This window comes from Callorhinchus milii, unplaced genomic scaffold, assembly GCF_018977255.1.
Source record: "Callorhinchus milii isolate IMCB2004 unplaced genomic scaffold, IMCB_Cmil_1.0 Scaffold2, whole genome shotgun sequence".
NCBI classification, from domain to species: Eukaryota; Metazoa; Chordata; class Chondrichthyes; order Chimaeriformes; family Callorhinchidae; genus Callorhinchus; species Callorhinchus milii.
In genome coordinates this window covers 63,958,945-63,972,705 of record NW_024704743.1, presented here as the reverse complement: position 1 = coordinate 63,972,705, position 13,761 = coordinate 63,958,945, and the positions used below count along the sequence as shown (strand labels likewise).

Genomic DNA, 13,761 nt, shown 5'->3' with positions numbered 1-13,761 from the left:
CTGTGCTATGTCAGTTGGCAATGACCAGATCATAAATGTTTAATCAGTACTGTGAATAATGTTTTGACCCTGGAAGTTCACATATTTCAGAAATATTTTAAGTTATGCCAAAGGCAAAGATGGTAACTTTGTGGACTTTGCCAACCAGTGATAAGTAGACAATACAGTAGTAGTGTTTAACTAAGGTAGATTGGTTGTCAAAGGTGAGGATCTTCGGTATCCACAGCAGTGATATATCATTTCAGCACTGCAGTTTTATAAATTCATTTTCCTTTGTAAACTATTTAAAATTCTGTCAAAATTGAAATGAAGTATTTAAGGCCTGCAATTCTGTTATTGATACTGGATGTGGTCAAAGCCTTCTTCAAAGTTATTCACCTAAAAGTTTTTACTCTTCCCAGATGATCACCGGAATTGCAGTATGGGATATACTCATACACATGATCTCAGAAGAATCATTCAAGAACCACTGGTTGAGTTGAAGAGATATTACTTTGACATATTATGTATTAGTGAAATATGGTATATTGCTGGTAGCAAAATCAATATCCAAGATGAAATTGTGCTCTCCTCTAGACATAAATGTCTAGACATTTAATGATGGCTTGAAATGCTTTGTTGAATAAAATACCATAAATAGACATATCCCTGGGAGTTTTGTAACTAATCATTAGAAAGACCAACATCTAATATTATGTGATATCCAACTGACAGCCACCTTCTATAATATCTCCAGTAGAATTCTAAAGCATATTATGATTTTAATAATAGGAAATCTGAGTGCAAACGTTGGAACTCACTAAAAGTTTATAAATAAATATTGGTTCCTATGTTTCGAGCAGATGTAATAATAGTACATGATTCATACTTTTCATTCCAGCTAAATAATGTTAGAATTTGAAATAATCCAGTTTGAACAAAAAAATCCACAAAACTACTTGCATATTGTGGCTGAAATTTAAAATCTACTGAAAGTCATAGAACATATTCAATATCTCTTCGAAGACTATGGTACTGACAAACGAAAATGAACAACTGAATACCACACACAATTCAATGGAACAATCAAATAATTTGGGATTTACAGTGGTCCAGGAATAATGTGTGGATTAGTCATGACTCATGACAGCTGTTTGAGAAACATCAAAAAATTACAAGAATGAACATGGTAATAGCATTGGTTAGTCATGAAGCACCTGGTGGCTATCAATTACACTGGGGTGAAGGAGAAATGGCCTATTAGAATCCTTTTCGAGAAAGGAATGGTCTGTCCCAGATTATCCAAGGAGTAAAATTATGAGATAAAATAAATAATTCAGAGCCAGGTAAATTCATGTAATGTCGGTAGGAATTAAAATATATTTTAATGCAAAAGCCCCAGGGGTTCTTTCTAAAATTTAGCTCTGCTATTCAATGCTTCAATATTTTGATCAAATTTTTTATAAAATATATTCATGGTAGTGGGAAAATGTTTAGATACAATAATTTCCAGGGATATGGGGAAACAGCAGATAAATGGGACTGAATGAATTGCTCTCTTGCTCTGGTTTGCTCTAGCTCGGATGGAGCTGTATGGCCTTCTATGATTTTACTCTGTTCTGACTCCATTATTTATTTGGGGATTTTGTTCAGCTGTCTTTATTTTATCTTTAAAATAAATGTATTTCAATTTGAAGTTGATTGTTTCCTGTTAGCCTAAGTGAAGACATTGACGGGAGCCAAGTATGGTTTCCGTCTTGACCACATTCAGTTACCATGCTTAAGAGTATCCAACACACATTGAGACTGCCATATCTGGGTACCACCTACGTAAAGAAGTTAAAAACATAAAGGTTAAAAAAATTAACAGTGTTTGTCACCGAAAATTGTTTATTAAAGGATATTTTCGATCAAATAAGTCCTGGTCTGGTGGAGAATTAATTCCCAGTGGCAACTGAAACTCACCAAAGGAAAATGGGAAACAGCTCGATTTTGTAATGGAAAGACCATAGGGTGGGCATTCTGGTTATATACAATCAAATGGCCGAAAAGGCCTTCCTTATTTCTATCACCTAATGAGAACATAAACCATCCCAAATCTTTCTTTCCCTGGCTGAAGTCTGCCGGCCATGGCCGGAGGGGCCCCTCTGGGCTTGTAGCAGCATTGATCAAGTCCGGTGTTGTACAACAGACCCATGTCGGTGTCCTTGGGGTCTGGAGGGAGCGTTACGTGGAGTTGGCATCTGACCACACGGGCAGTTGCAGAGGTCTGTCTATCCGGGTTGGAGAAGAGCTGGTGGGAGGCGTGGGTCAGATTGAAGGCCTTTAATGACCCAATCCAGTGGTGAGAAGGTGGGCTCCGCACGGAGGCGCCTTGACAACAGCAAGGCAGCTGGTGCGGGCGGCATCGGTGCTGAGTTCCCGAAAGCTGCTCTGAGGGAGGGAGGGAGGAGATGGAGGACTGTGAGGATCTTACAGGTCCAGGCCACACACCCGCCAACTCACCCTGGCCCTGCCCTCCTGCCAACTCACCCCTGGCCCTGCCCTCCTGCCAACTCACCCCTGGCCCTGCCCTCCTGCCCACTCACCCTGGCCCTCCCCTCCTGCCAACTCACCCTGGCCCTGCCCTCCTGCCCACTCACCCCTGGCCCTCCCCTCCTGCCCACTCACCCCTGGCCCTGCCCTCCTGCCCACTCACCCCTGGCCCTCCCCTCCTGCCCACTCACCCCTGGCCCTCCCCTCCTGCCAACTCACCCCTGGCCCTGCCCTCCTGCCCACTCACCCTGGCCCTGCCCTCCTGCCCACTCACCCTGGCCCTGCCCTCCTGCCCACTCACCCCTGGCCCTGCCCTCCTGCCCACTCACCCCTGGCCCTGCCCTCCTGCCCACTCACCCCTGGCCCTGCCCTCCTGCCCACTCACCCCTGGCGCTGCCCTCTTGCCCACTCACCCTGGCCCTCCCCTCCTGCCAACTCACCCTGGCCCTCCCCTCCTGCCCACTCACCCCTGTCTGGCGCTGCCCTCCTGCCCACTCACCCCTGGCGCTGCCCTCCTGCCCACTCACCCTGTCTGGCGCTGCCCTCCTGCCCACTCACCCCTGTCTGGCGCTGCCCTCCTGCCCACTCACCCCTGTCTGGCGCTGCCCTCCTGCCCACTCACCCCTGTCTGGCGCTGCCCTCCTGCCCACTCACCCCTGTCTGGCGCTGCCCTCCTGCCCACTCACCCCTGTCTGGCGCTGCCCTCCTGCCCACTCACCCCTGTCTGGCGCTGCCCTCCTGCCCACTCACCCTGGCCCTCCCCTCCTGCCAACTCACCCTGGCCCTGCCCTCCTGCCCACTCACCCCTGTCTGGCGCTGCCCTCCTGGCGCTGCTCAGCAGCTCTCTCTGTCACTGAGGCCCGACCCCGGACCCGGACAGACCACCCCAACCGTCACTGCGCGAGGCCCTGGTCACCCGCCAGCGAAGCCCCTCCCCCTCCCCCCCGCGGGTCTCTGTGAGCGCGGGCGGCGCCCCGGCGCCATGTTGCGCCTGCGCACGATGCGCTCTGACCTCGGAAGAAATCGGTTGGGGTGTCGCTGTGTAACGAAGGCGCTGAGCCCCGCGGCCGCGTAGTGACTGACTGACTGACTGACTGACTGAGCCCTCACTGAAGCTGCAGTTGAGTTAACAGTAAATGATTAACAGCCCCTCCGCGGCCTCAGTGCCGACCGGACACTTGGAGGTGACCGGGCACATGGAGGGCGGCGGGACGCCGAGCGAGTTGAGCGGTTTAGACTGCGTTGAAAGTAGACTTGAACTTGACCGCTGTGGGTATGGAGGCAGCCCAGAGGAAATTAGAGTTAACGAGTTCAACAGACTGAAAGGTAATAACGCTAACTTTAAACCCATAATAAATAACGGCCTCCCCCCCCCCCCCCGCACTTGCCTTCACCTCACTCCCAGAGACGCCGAGAAGCACTCCCCGGGGCCGCGGCGCTGAGCCGCACGTCGGCTCAGGTGTGTAACCGACGCCCGAGACGCAGAACTAATAATAATAATAATAATAATCCTTGCATTTGATATAGCGCTTTTCACGTCGGGAGGACGTCCCAAAGCGCTTCACAGAACACACTGTAAAGTGAATTGACTGTATATTTGTGGGCGAACGCGGCAGCCAATTGCGCACAGCAATGTCCCACAAACAGTCGTGGATTGAAAATGACCAATTTTTTTTTATTCTTGTTTTTTGGTTTTTTTGGAGGGATTATTATGATCTTGTTGATACTCGTCAACAAGGTGATGTCTCACCACTGTAATCATAGACAGACTGCAGACATGGTTGGGAAGAGAGACTGGTTCCACCTCATGAGCGCACACGGTTCCTGTGAGTTCCAGTGTACAACCGGTTCGACGACATCTTTTTTTTTCTTAGAGCACAAAATACATCATTTTTTTTCTCTGCGTGCGTGCGTGTGTGTAACTGTGTGTCAGCCTTCAGACACAGCTGAAGCCTGGAGCGAGGCCCTGCGTGATTCTGCACTGAAACCCTTCCCGTCCTCTGAACCGTGAATTTCACTCAACTGGAACTCAGTGATGGCTTTTCCACAACCCCTTCACTATACATACATACGTCTCCAATAAATCTGGTTGCAGCGTCTCTAATAAATCTGGCTGAAGGATTACATTGAAGGATGGCTGCTGAGTTGCACTTGTAACTTGCCCCCCTGACAACGACCAGCAATATGAGCAACAAAATGATCCGTTGAATTAAGGTCAATCTCATAACCAAAAATATGACTTTCATTTTCAGCAACTTTGTTGCACACTTCAGAATTTCACATCAGAAAACCGAGTGAGGTTGGAGTTTATTTATATTGGCGTCACTGAAGCCAGTCTTGGGATTGTAGCAGACACAATTTCAATTGTAATTATTTATTGGTATGTGGTGGAAGAAAAGGTATATGAGCAACTGTGAGCTGTAATTTATATCCCACTTGTAGTGCTATTTAGTGCTTTTGCAGTTATCTGATCCGGTAACAACCTTTGGAACAGTGGGAAAATGGTCAACACTGAATTATACTGTTTGTTCCCTAGTCAAGGAAAGCTCACTGCAATAGATTCTGATTGCCTATGGCGTTTTTGATGTTACAAAAGAGTGACATAGTCAACTTTTATATAATGGGAACTTCAAGGCAGTCTAGCAGACTCCCTGGGTTCTTTTAACTTCAATCTTAATCATGCTCTAGATGTTAATCCCATGGAACTATTGTACTGTATTCAAAAAGAGTAGGGAGTTTCAGAGTCCTTCAGATTAATTGCCCATACACCTCATGGATATTTGTGATTCTTTACAGTACACAAAGTGCCATGTGTCTACAAAAAGAAACAGTCATTCTACTTAACAATAATTAGTTTGAAGCATTTTAATGCATTTAAATTATAGGTGCTATAAATATGCAAGTTCTTCAAGTCCCATCAGCCTGTTCAGATGGACGTTAAAGATTATTCAGATGCACTATTCAATAAACACCAGTACATATGTTATTGATCCAATGGCCTATTTCTGTGGTATAGTATTCTATGGTTCTATATGATTGATCGCTATGCCTAAATTAACTAAAGATATAACTGCACTGATATATATATTACACTACTACCCGCTGCTTCCGCACAACTGGCTCCAGCCTCCTCCTTGTCCCACCAGACCCTCCGCCCCACCATTAGTACTTTCAGTCACTGCGCCCTGATGCTGTGGAACCCTCTCGCTCAATCTCTTTGCCTTGCGCCCTCTCCCCATTTTCAAGTCGCACTTGGAAGACCTTCCTCTTTGGCCGTGCCTACGGCCACCTTCCCCCTCCCCCATCGGGCTCCACCACTGTTAAGCGCTCTGAGATGCCATCCTGTGTGAAGGGCACTATATAAATGCAAATTGTTTTCATTTCTGTATTGTTTTGTATATACTGTATATGTAGGTGTATATTTGAATATTGCCAAATACACTCTCCCCTAACCTTGACTCTCACCCACTTGGAACTAAGCCTCACCATAAACAGTGTGCATCCCTCAGGGCAGAGTGTGCATTCCATTCCAGATAGGGAAATTTCCATGTAGAGCTGATGCATATATGTGGAACTCTGGTTCAGATAATCTTAATAATAATAATAATCCTTGCATTTGATATAGTGCGTTTCACGTCTTCTAGACGTCTCAAAGTGCTTCACAGAATAGACTGTAAAGTGAATTGACTGCATATTTGTGCGTGAAATGCGGCAGCCAATTGCGCACAGCAGTGTCCCACAAACAGTCGTGGGTTGAAATGACCAATTTTTTTTTTGAGGGATTATTATCAGGCATGTGGAGTAAGGAAACTTGCCCAAGGTTTCACCCTGCCGGGAATCGAACCCAGGTCTCTCACTTGCAAAGCGAGTGCTCTAACCACTGAGCATCAGGACTCCATGTTGATGGGTTTCCACAATATCAGACACCTGTTATCCAAACCATTTTCCAATTTTTCTACTCTGTTGATAGATCATTGTCCATATATTGATTGTTGATGTCCTGGTAAACAATCCCCCAAATAAAATTGGGCATTTGCATCATGGCTATTTGTGGAATACTGCTATGATCAAATTAGTAGCTGCATTTGCCTGCCAGATACACAGTCACTATACTTTATAGTAAATGCTGTAAAGTGCTCTGATATTTCTCCTGATGTGAAAGGCACTATATTAAATGCAAGATTATAATCAAATAACTGTCTCTGCAATTCTGCAGCCTCAATGTTTAGCTGTGGAATGGTGAATTGTAGCATCTGTATTACACATTAGCTAGAAATTTAGGTCAGTCTGCAGGTTGTGTGAAATGTGTAGCTGCAATCTACACCGTGTACAACCAGTGAGTCCATGTAAATGATAGTACTGTACAGGTGATAGGAATTATATTTTGATTTGTTCAACAACAACAACAAAATTACATTTGTATAGTGCCTTTTACGTCAGGAGGATGTCCCAAGGCCCTGGACAAACAGAGTTATGGACCCGAGCTGGGGGTTGGGGTGGGGAAGGGTGGAGGGGAGGGGGAAGCAGGGATATCAAAAGCGCAGTCGAAGAGGAGGGTTTTGAGGTAGGTCTTGGAGGGGGCGAGACGGAGGGACTGTGGGATGGAGTTGCAGAGGGTGGCTGCGTGCATGGTGGTAGAAGGTCCGCCCGCCAATAGTGGAACGAGCAAGGTGGGGTACGTGAAGCAGGCCGGAGCCCACTGAGTGGAGGGAGCGAACAGGAGGGGTTAGGAGGTCACAGAAGTAGGGGGGAGCAAGACTATGGAGGGCTTTAAAGGTGAAGATCAGGATCTTGAACTGTATCCTCTGTGTGATGGGAAGCCAATGGAGTTGGGCAAGGATGAGGGTGATAGGGTCACGGAGCCTAGTGTGGGAGAGGACACGGGCTGCAGAGTTCTGGATGATCTGCAGCCTGTGGAGGGAGGAGTTGGGGAGGCGACAAGCAATGAATTTGCATAGTCAAGCCTTAATGTAATGAAAGTATGTATGAAGGTTTCGGCGGCCTGCGGTGTGAGACAGTGTCGGAACCAGACGACATTGTGGAGGTGGGGGAAGACAGAGTGGGTCATGGTTCAGATTTCATTCTGGAACATTAATGAAAATAATAGCACATTCGCTCAGTTAGTGAGCATTAGACTTTGGATCAGAAGATGCTGTGTTCTCTGCCACAAGGGAGGTTATGGGCAATTTTAGGGAGGGAATTCCAGAGGGTAAGGGCATAGTGACTAAAGGCTCTGCTGCTCATGGTGGGGCAGAGGTTTGCTGAGCAGAATAGGGCACAGGAGAATGTGGCAGGAAAAGGTCACAGGGCGTGAAGCGATTTGTAGCTGACAGTCCAGATCTTTTAAGTCAATTTTCTACGCGAAAGGGAGACTGTGGAGCCAGGCAAAGACAGGAATGATGTGTTAAGAAGCTTAGCAGGTATAAGAGTGGCTGAATTTAGTATGATCTGGAACTTGAGGCAATGATAAGGTTTCAGTTGCATTGGGAGTAGATGAAGATGGAAGTGGGTGACATGGTGATGATCAAAATTATTGTGCTGATTAACTACAAGTGCAAATAACTATACAATTATAGATTTCTTCCTTGATATTGAAGTGGGAAATATAAATCTGCTTCATGCTCTATAATCATCTCTCAGCTCTATAATCGTCTCTAAAAAAAATTTGTCACTCAATCCACATTGTTTGTGGGGAACTGCTGCAAATAAGTCGCTGCCGCGTTTCATCCACAAAATACAGTCAATCCACTTTACAATATATTCTGTGAAATGCTTTGAGATATTTAGTTATCCTTACATTTGATATTACTTATTTTGTTGAAACATCTCAAAGCGCTTCACAGGAAATTCTATAAAGTGCATTGTTTGTGTATTTTGTGGGCAAAATGCAGCAGCCAAGTTGTGCACAACAGTGTCCCATAAACAGCCATGGAGTGAGTGATGAATTGTACCTGGGGGATTGTTTGTCAGAACACTCCCTTCTCTTTCTCAAATTTGATTTCCAAGTCCCACCATGCAGCTTAAGACTACAGCCTTCTGACTCAGGTGAGAGTGCTACCACTGTTCCAGGCTGACAAAAATTACATTCACTGCAATTCCTTCCAGCAATATAAGAAGCCAGAGATGAGGAAAATTTACATGCAATCAGCTGAGCTTCTGGCCAATTGATGTACACAGTCCTTCCAGTGATATGATGATCAAGTTATGCAACGTCATCCATGATAGAGAAGGATTCAATATTTATTCTGGCCCAATCAGTATAGGAGGTAAAAAGGAGTTACTGATTATTGCCTAAAACTAACAAAGTAGAGCCAGGCTGTTGCTTGAAAAAGACTGAGAATTTTTACTGTGGCACCAGTACAATACTCCTGTGGTATCCATGCTGTAATTAAAGTTCACTGCTGTCATTCAAGTTGAAGAAAGGTGTAAAGTAATTCTGCGTCTTGAAATGCAGTGTGTCACAAGGGAACTTGTTGTAACTTGAGTACCTTCAAATGCTGTGCTAACAATTCAGCGGGTTCTATGCAATTTAAAAAGCTTTAGTAGATTTGCAGCATGCAACACTTCACTATAGTAATTTTTTTTAAAAAAGCTTGCTGGATTTTCATCAAACTTTATAATTGCTATTGTTATAATTTGCAAGTTTTTCAATATTATCTTATTCTAATGTTCCTAGGTGGAATCCTTATCCTGTTCAATTTTGCAATCTGTGCTTATATTGGACAACATGTACATGCATATGCATGCACATGTACTTGAGAGGGTAATGAATTATCTTACAACAATTATTGTGCTGATTTGACTTATGTGGGCATGTTGCTCCCTGAGTAACAACAACAACTTGCACTTATGTAGAGCCTTCCACACAGGGTAGCGTCTCAGAGCGCTTAACAGTGGCGGAGCCTGACACTGAGCTGGAGCCGGGGAGGTGACCATAAGCATGGTTGAAAAGGAAAGTTTTCAGGCGGGACTTCAAAGAAGGGAGAGAGGGGGCAAGGCAGCGGGATTGAGGGAGAATGTTCCAGAGTTTTGGGCATAGTGTCTGAAAGCGCGACCTCCGATGGTGGGGTGGAGGGTGCAAGGGACGAGCAGAAGGCTGTTGCCTGTTGAGCAGAGGTGCCGGGTGGTGGATTGGAGAATGAGGTGGTCGGAGAGGTAGGGAGGTGCCAAGGGAGTGAATGGATTTGAAGATTACCATTTAAATTGGAAGTTCCTTGATTAAAGAAGATCCTATGTTTACATTACAGTATAAAAAAACAATAATATTAAATGCACCAAGATCTGAAAGGAGCAAAGCTAATGTCCTCCAGAGATGATTAATTGTTTTAAACAACTGAATTGTGTTAAAAAGTTTAAAGTTCTTTTGCAGAAATGCAAAATTACTTATAGAACACACTCACTAATTTAAAAAAAACATAAAACACACATCCATGTGTTTGTCACTGCCCGACTCGACTTTTCAAATGCCCTCCTCGCTGGTTTCCTCAGCTCCACCATCCATAAGATCGAGCTTATCCAAAACTCCGCCACCCGCATACTCACCAGTACTAAACTCCGTACCCCTATCACACCAGTTCTAGCCAGGCTCCCCTGGTTCCCTATCGCTGAACGGTTCAATTTCATTAGGCAGAATAGGGAAAAACACTCCCTCACGTAGTTCATGTGGCTGCCAACATTATCTAGGTATCAGAAATACTGGCAGCCATCAATGCTGAATCTTGTTTAAATGTTTTACACTCAATTACAATGTGAAGACCTTCAAGGGCTTATTCTGCTTTAGGGAATATATAAATATATTTATCAGATATTTGGCCTGATTTTAATATATATATTTTTCTTTGAACTGACATAAAACCTAACTTTGTTTCCTGGGAAAAGTAATATTAAAAATATGTTCTGATAAGTTGTTATGATAAACTCTTGTGGTTCCCTTGAGAACAGTGAGTATATGATACCATTGTAGAATGAAATTGTGTGCTCCGCATACAAACTGAGACTACAAGTGTTCATCACACTTTTCCTCCCTGTCTCTTGTGAGTTCAGGAAAGATGATGTGGTTGTCAAGAAATTTTAAAAAGGAAAACATAAGCTTCACACAATATACTAGTGGGAGTAGCACTGCAATTTACGTTCTCATTCTTCACTGATGCTGCTGTCAAAATTGTAGCTTTTTTGGTCAGTTGGGTATCTGACACAAACAGAAACTTATTACCACTCTTAAGAGGATCCAAACCAAACTGAGAGTTCCATACATTCCGCCTATATATGGAAATTCCCAAGGTATTTATTGGAATTGAATGCAAACTCTTTCCCCGGAGGACGCATCCTGCTTAGCTAATTCCGGAAAGTATTATGCGCAAGTGGGCAAGAACCGAGGCTTACAAATTCCGGAGTATGTTTTGGAATACTGCTGGAGTCTAACCAGCTAAAACCACATAGCTTGCCATTGAAAGCACTGTCTGGCAAGGTTTTCCTCTGCTTGACCACTCTTTATCTTTTAGTGCTTTGGCTTGAAGAGTTAACAGGAGCTGAGTATGGGAGGAGTCCCTGCCTCCAATGACTTGTCTGTTCTTCCAAGTCCTGGCGATGAGACAAGCTGGCTGGGCTGATGACAGCAGTGCCCTCGATTACTGTAGACCTGCCTGACTCAGGAACTGGACCACCGAGACCGTCACAGAAGGTTGGCTCGATCTGATATTCTGTTGCCAAACATGTCACCTTGGAGTCAGTACAGCACCAAGGATATTCTACTTACCTCGACCCCAAGCAGGATAAAATAGAAGCATTGACATATGAGTACGTGGCTATTGCTTTTACCATTAGAACACCTCCCAACTCACAACTGAGCCACAATTTCTACTACCCTGTGGCTCTATTCACCCCTCCACTCAGCTAGCTCAGGTTTGCTGTGTGACCCTTGCCCTGTCTGTGCCGCCATAGTTGGCCTGGCCTTCAGATCGTAACCTCTGGAACCCCTTTCCTCTACATTCTGTGTTTCCCTCTCTCTGTGGAAATCCAGCCTCAGTTCTTACCTCATCAATCCCACTAATGGCCATCTCTCCCTCTCTCTCCTTTGCTTAACTCCAAACATACCCCAGAATTCTCAGATATTACTCTACATGAAGGACACTGTATAAAGTTGTTGCAGGGTTAATGGGAGTCAAGTAGGAAGAATCCCAGCTCCCAGCATTAAAACATCAACACATTGAGTTTACGTACATCAAAACAATAAATGTAAAATTGTTTCTATTTACCATATAGGATATTTTCTGGTACTTGAAATAAAAACCTAATTATCCTACATGACCAGTCATACTTTTCGGCCTTCTTTTGCTGTTCTTGCTGTTACTCTGACCTGTAATAGTTACGTCTATAATGCTTTTATTTAAATATATGATGTATACATTTGCATCAATGCAATTACTTGAAAAAAGTGGTATTCAAATAGGACATTTATTTTTTAAAACCTATATCAATGTGCTGTATGAATATTTTTGCCTCATATGTTCAAAAGTAATTTAAAAACAAGAAATGTAATCAAATACACAAACGTTTTAAGTGTACTATAATTAAAAAAGATTGCTTCTTGCTGCAGGTACTTTTTATGGCAGTATTTTCGATGGAGGGGCAGAGGGCAGCTTGTGCAGCCATGTATGAACCACTTGAGCTTCATTAAACCTGTTTGATTGAATTGCTGTCTTACAGCTCACTGCCAGCATCTCTAATCTTGCATATGAATTAATAAATGTAAGATGCAGAGTTGATAGCAACTGACAAAGGGGTCAATTTAGTGATTCGTCAGATATTTATACCACTGAATGTGTGTATCAGACATGGAGCCCCCTTTGTTTTTTTTCAACGTCAACGTCATTGAATCTGGCTCTTTGAAATTAAGACTTCTGGATTGCATTATTCAACTACCAGTTTGGTGGTTACTGATTATTTGAGTTTATTGTTCAATAGAAAGCCACAAACTGCTGATCAAATGTCATAAGCTAGAAGTCCAATCCCACACCCCGACTACACAGATATTGTTATTAAGAATGGCATGGGGAATGTCCATCAGGGGACATTCATTGTAATAAATATTGAATAGAGTGCAACCCCATTAAAATGTCCTTCCACTCCTTGTTATAAGGCATGCCTGCTCTTAAAGAACTGATGACATTGGATGCAGCCAGCAGGTCTGAAATGGGGTTGCCATATATATAACTAAATTGACCCCCAATGGTTTTAGTTAATGCTGCAAAGGTTTGTTTTTTGAATGTTCATACAATAACTTAACTCAGGTTGGTCCAACTGGTGGCGGGGGGGGGGGGGGGGGGTGATTGCATCCGACCCGCGAACCATATATGGGCCCAGTATCCGTGGCTCTGATACTCTGCTACACCCCCTCCCTTCGCCCAATGTCCGCGACCCTCAATCTCTGTACAGTTATGTTTATGGAAGGGAAACCCAAAAATATTGCTTATCTGGCGTGCAGGCGTTTCTCAAATCCAGCATCCAGCCCTCAGCAGTCAAAAGATTAGACCACCCTGACCTAACTCAAAGTTGAACCTTAAATACAAATCATTATAAAAATTCAACGGTTTGTTTTCACTTTACTTCAATCAATAGAAGTGTTTTCTTTGCTAAAAACATTCTGGGAAAAAGGCTGCTTAGCATTTCAAAAATTAACAATCGTCAAATTCGATTCAATCAAATCAATAGAATGTGAAAAGTGAATCCTACAGTACAGTGGTGGCTATTAAACTGTATTAGAAATCTAGAGAGTGAATGAACCTCTTGTGGTTGCTATTTTTAATTGATGATTTATAAATAATAATATGCGCTGTGCCACATTTGCTGAAGTCATGAGGCAACTCAGAATTAAAACAAACAGTACTTTGGACAAGACTGCTAATAGAATAGAATGCCATTAAATTGGTTGTACTACAGGTCATAAAGGTAGCATAATAGAAATGTAATTAACTTTTGAATCTAAACTTAATAATTTATTTCTGGTCATCCACTGCTGAAAAACTATATTGTATCTAATCTTGTACGCATCATTGGCTCAATAAGCTTGCATCACAGTAGTCTTTCTGCTATGTTACACCTCTTCTACTTGGTGAGAAAAATAGAAGCATCTAACTTATTGCTAGCAGAGGTGTAGCAGATTAAATACAAGACAACAACAACAAGATTACTTTTGTACAGCACCTTTCACGTTGGGAGGACGTCCCAAGGTGCTGAAATAGACGCTTT

At 43.7% G+C, this 13,761-nt stretch overlaps 1 protein-coding gene and 2 long non-coding RNA genes across 3 annotated transcripts in view; 2 read left to right on the top strand and 1 right to left on the bottom strand.

Annotated features, from left to right (window-relative positions):
* Positions 1 to 1,851: 1,851 nt before the first annotated feature.
* LOC121848107 lies at positions 1,852 to 3,446 on the bottom strand. Its single transcript, XR_006084845.1, has 2 exons — positions 3,319 to 3,446; positions 1,852 to 2,412 (listed from the first exon to the last, which is right to left on the bottom strand). It is a non-coding gene; the product is annotated as an uncharacterized LOC121848107 (long non-coding RNA).
* An 81-nt stretch (positions 3,447 to 3,527) lies between these two features.
* mocos (molybdenum cofactor sulfurase) overlaps positions 3,528 to 13,761 on the top strand; it is a 155,383-nt gene continuing 145,149 nt past the window's right edge. Inside the window, exon 1 of the mRNA XM_007897447.2 lies at positions 3,528 to 3,840. Within this exon, the coding sequence (XP_007895638.1) occupies positions 3,651 to 3,840 (190 nt within the window). The 5' untranslated portion in view covers positions 3,528 to 3,650. The remainder of the gene's footprint in view (positions 3,841 to 13,761) is intronic.
* LOC121848155 lies at positions 4,278 to 12,205 on the top strand. Its single transcript, XR_006084889.1, has 2 exons — positions 4,278 to 4,340; positions 11,016 to 12,205. It is a non-coding gene; the product is annotated as an uncharacterized LOC121848155 (long non-coding RNA).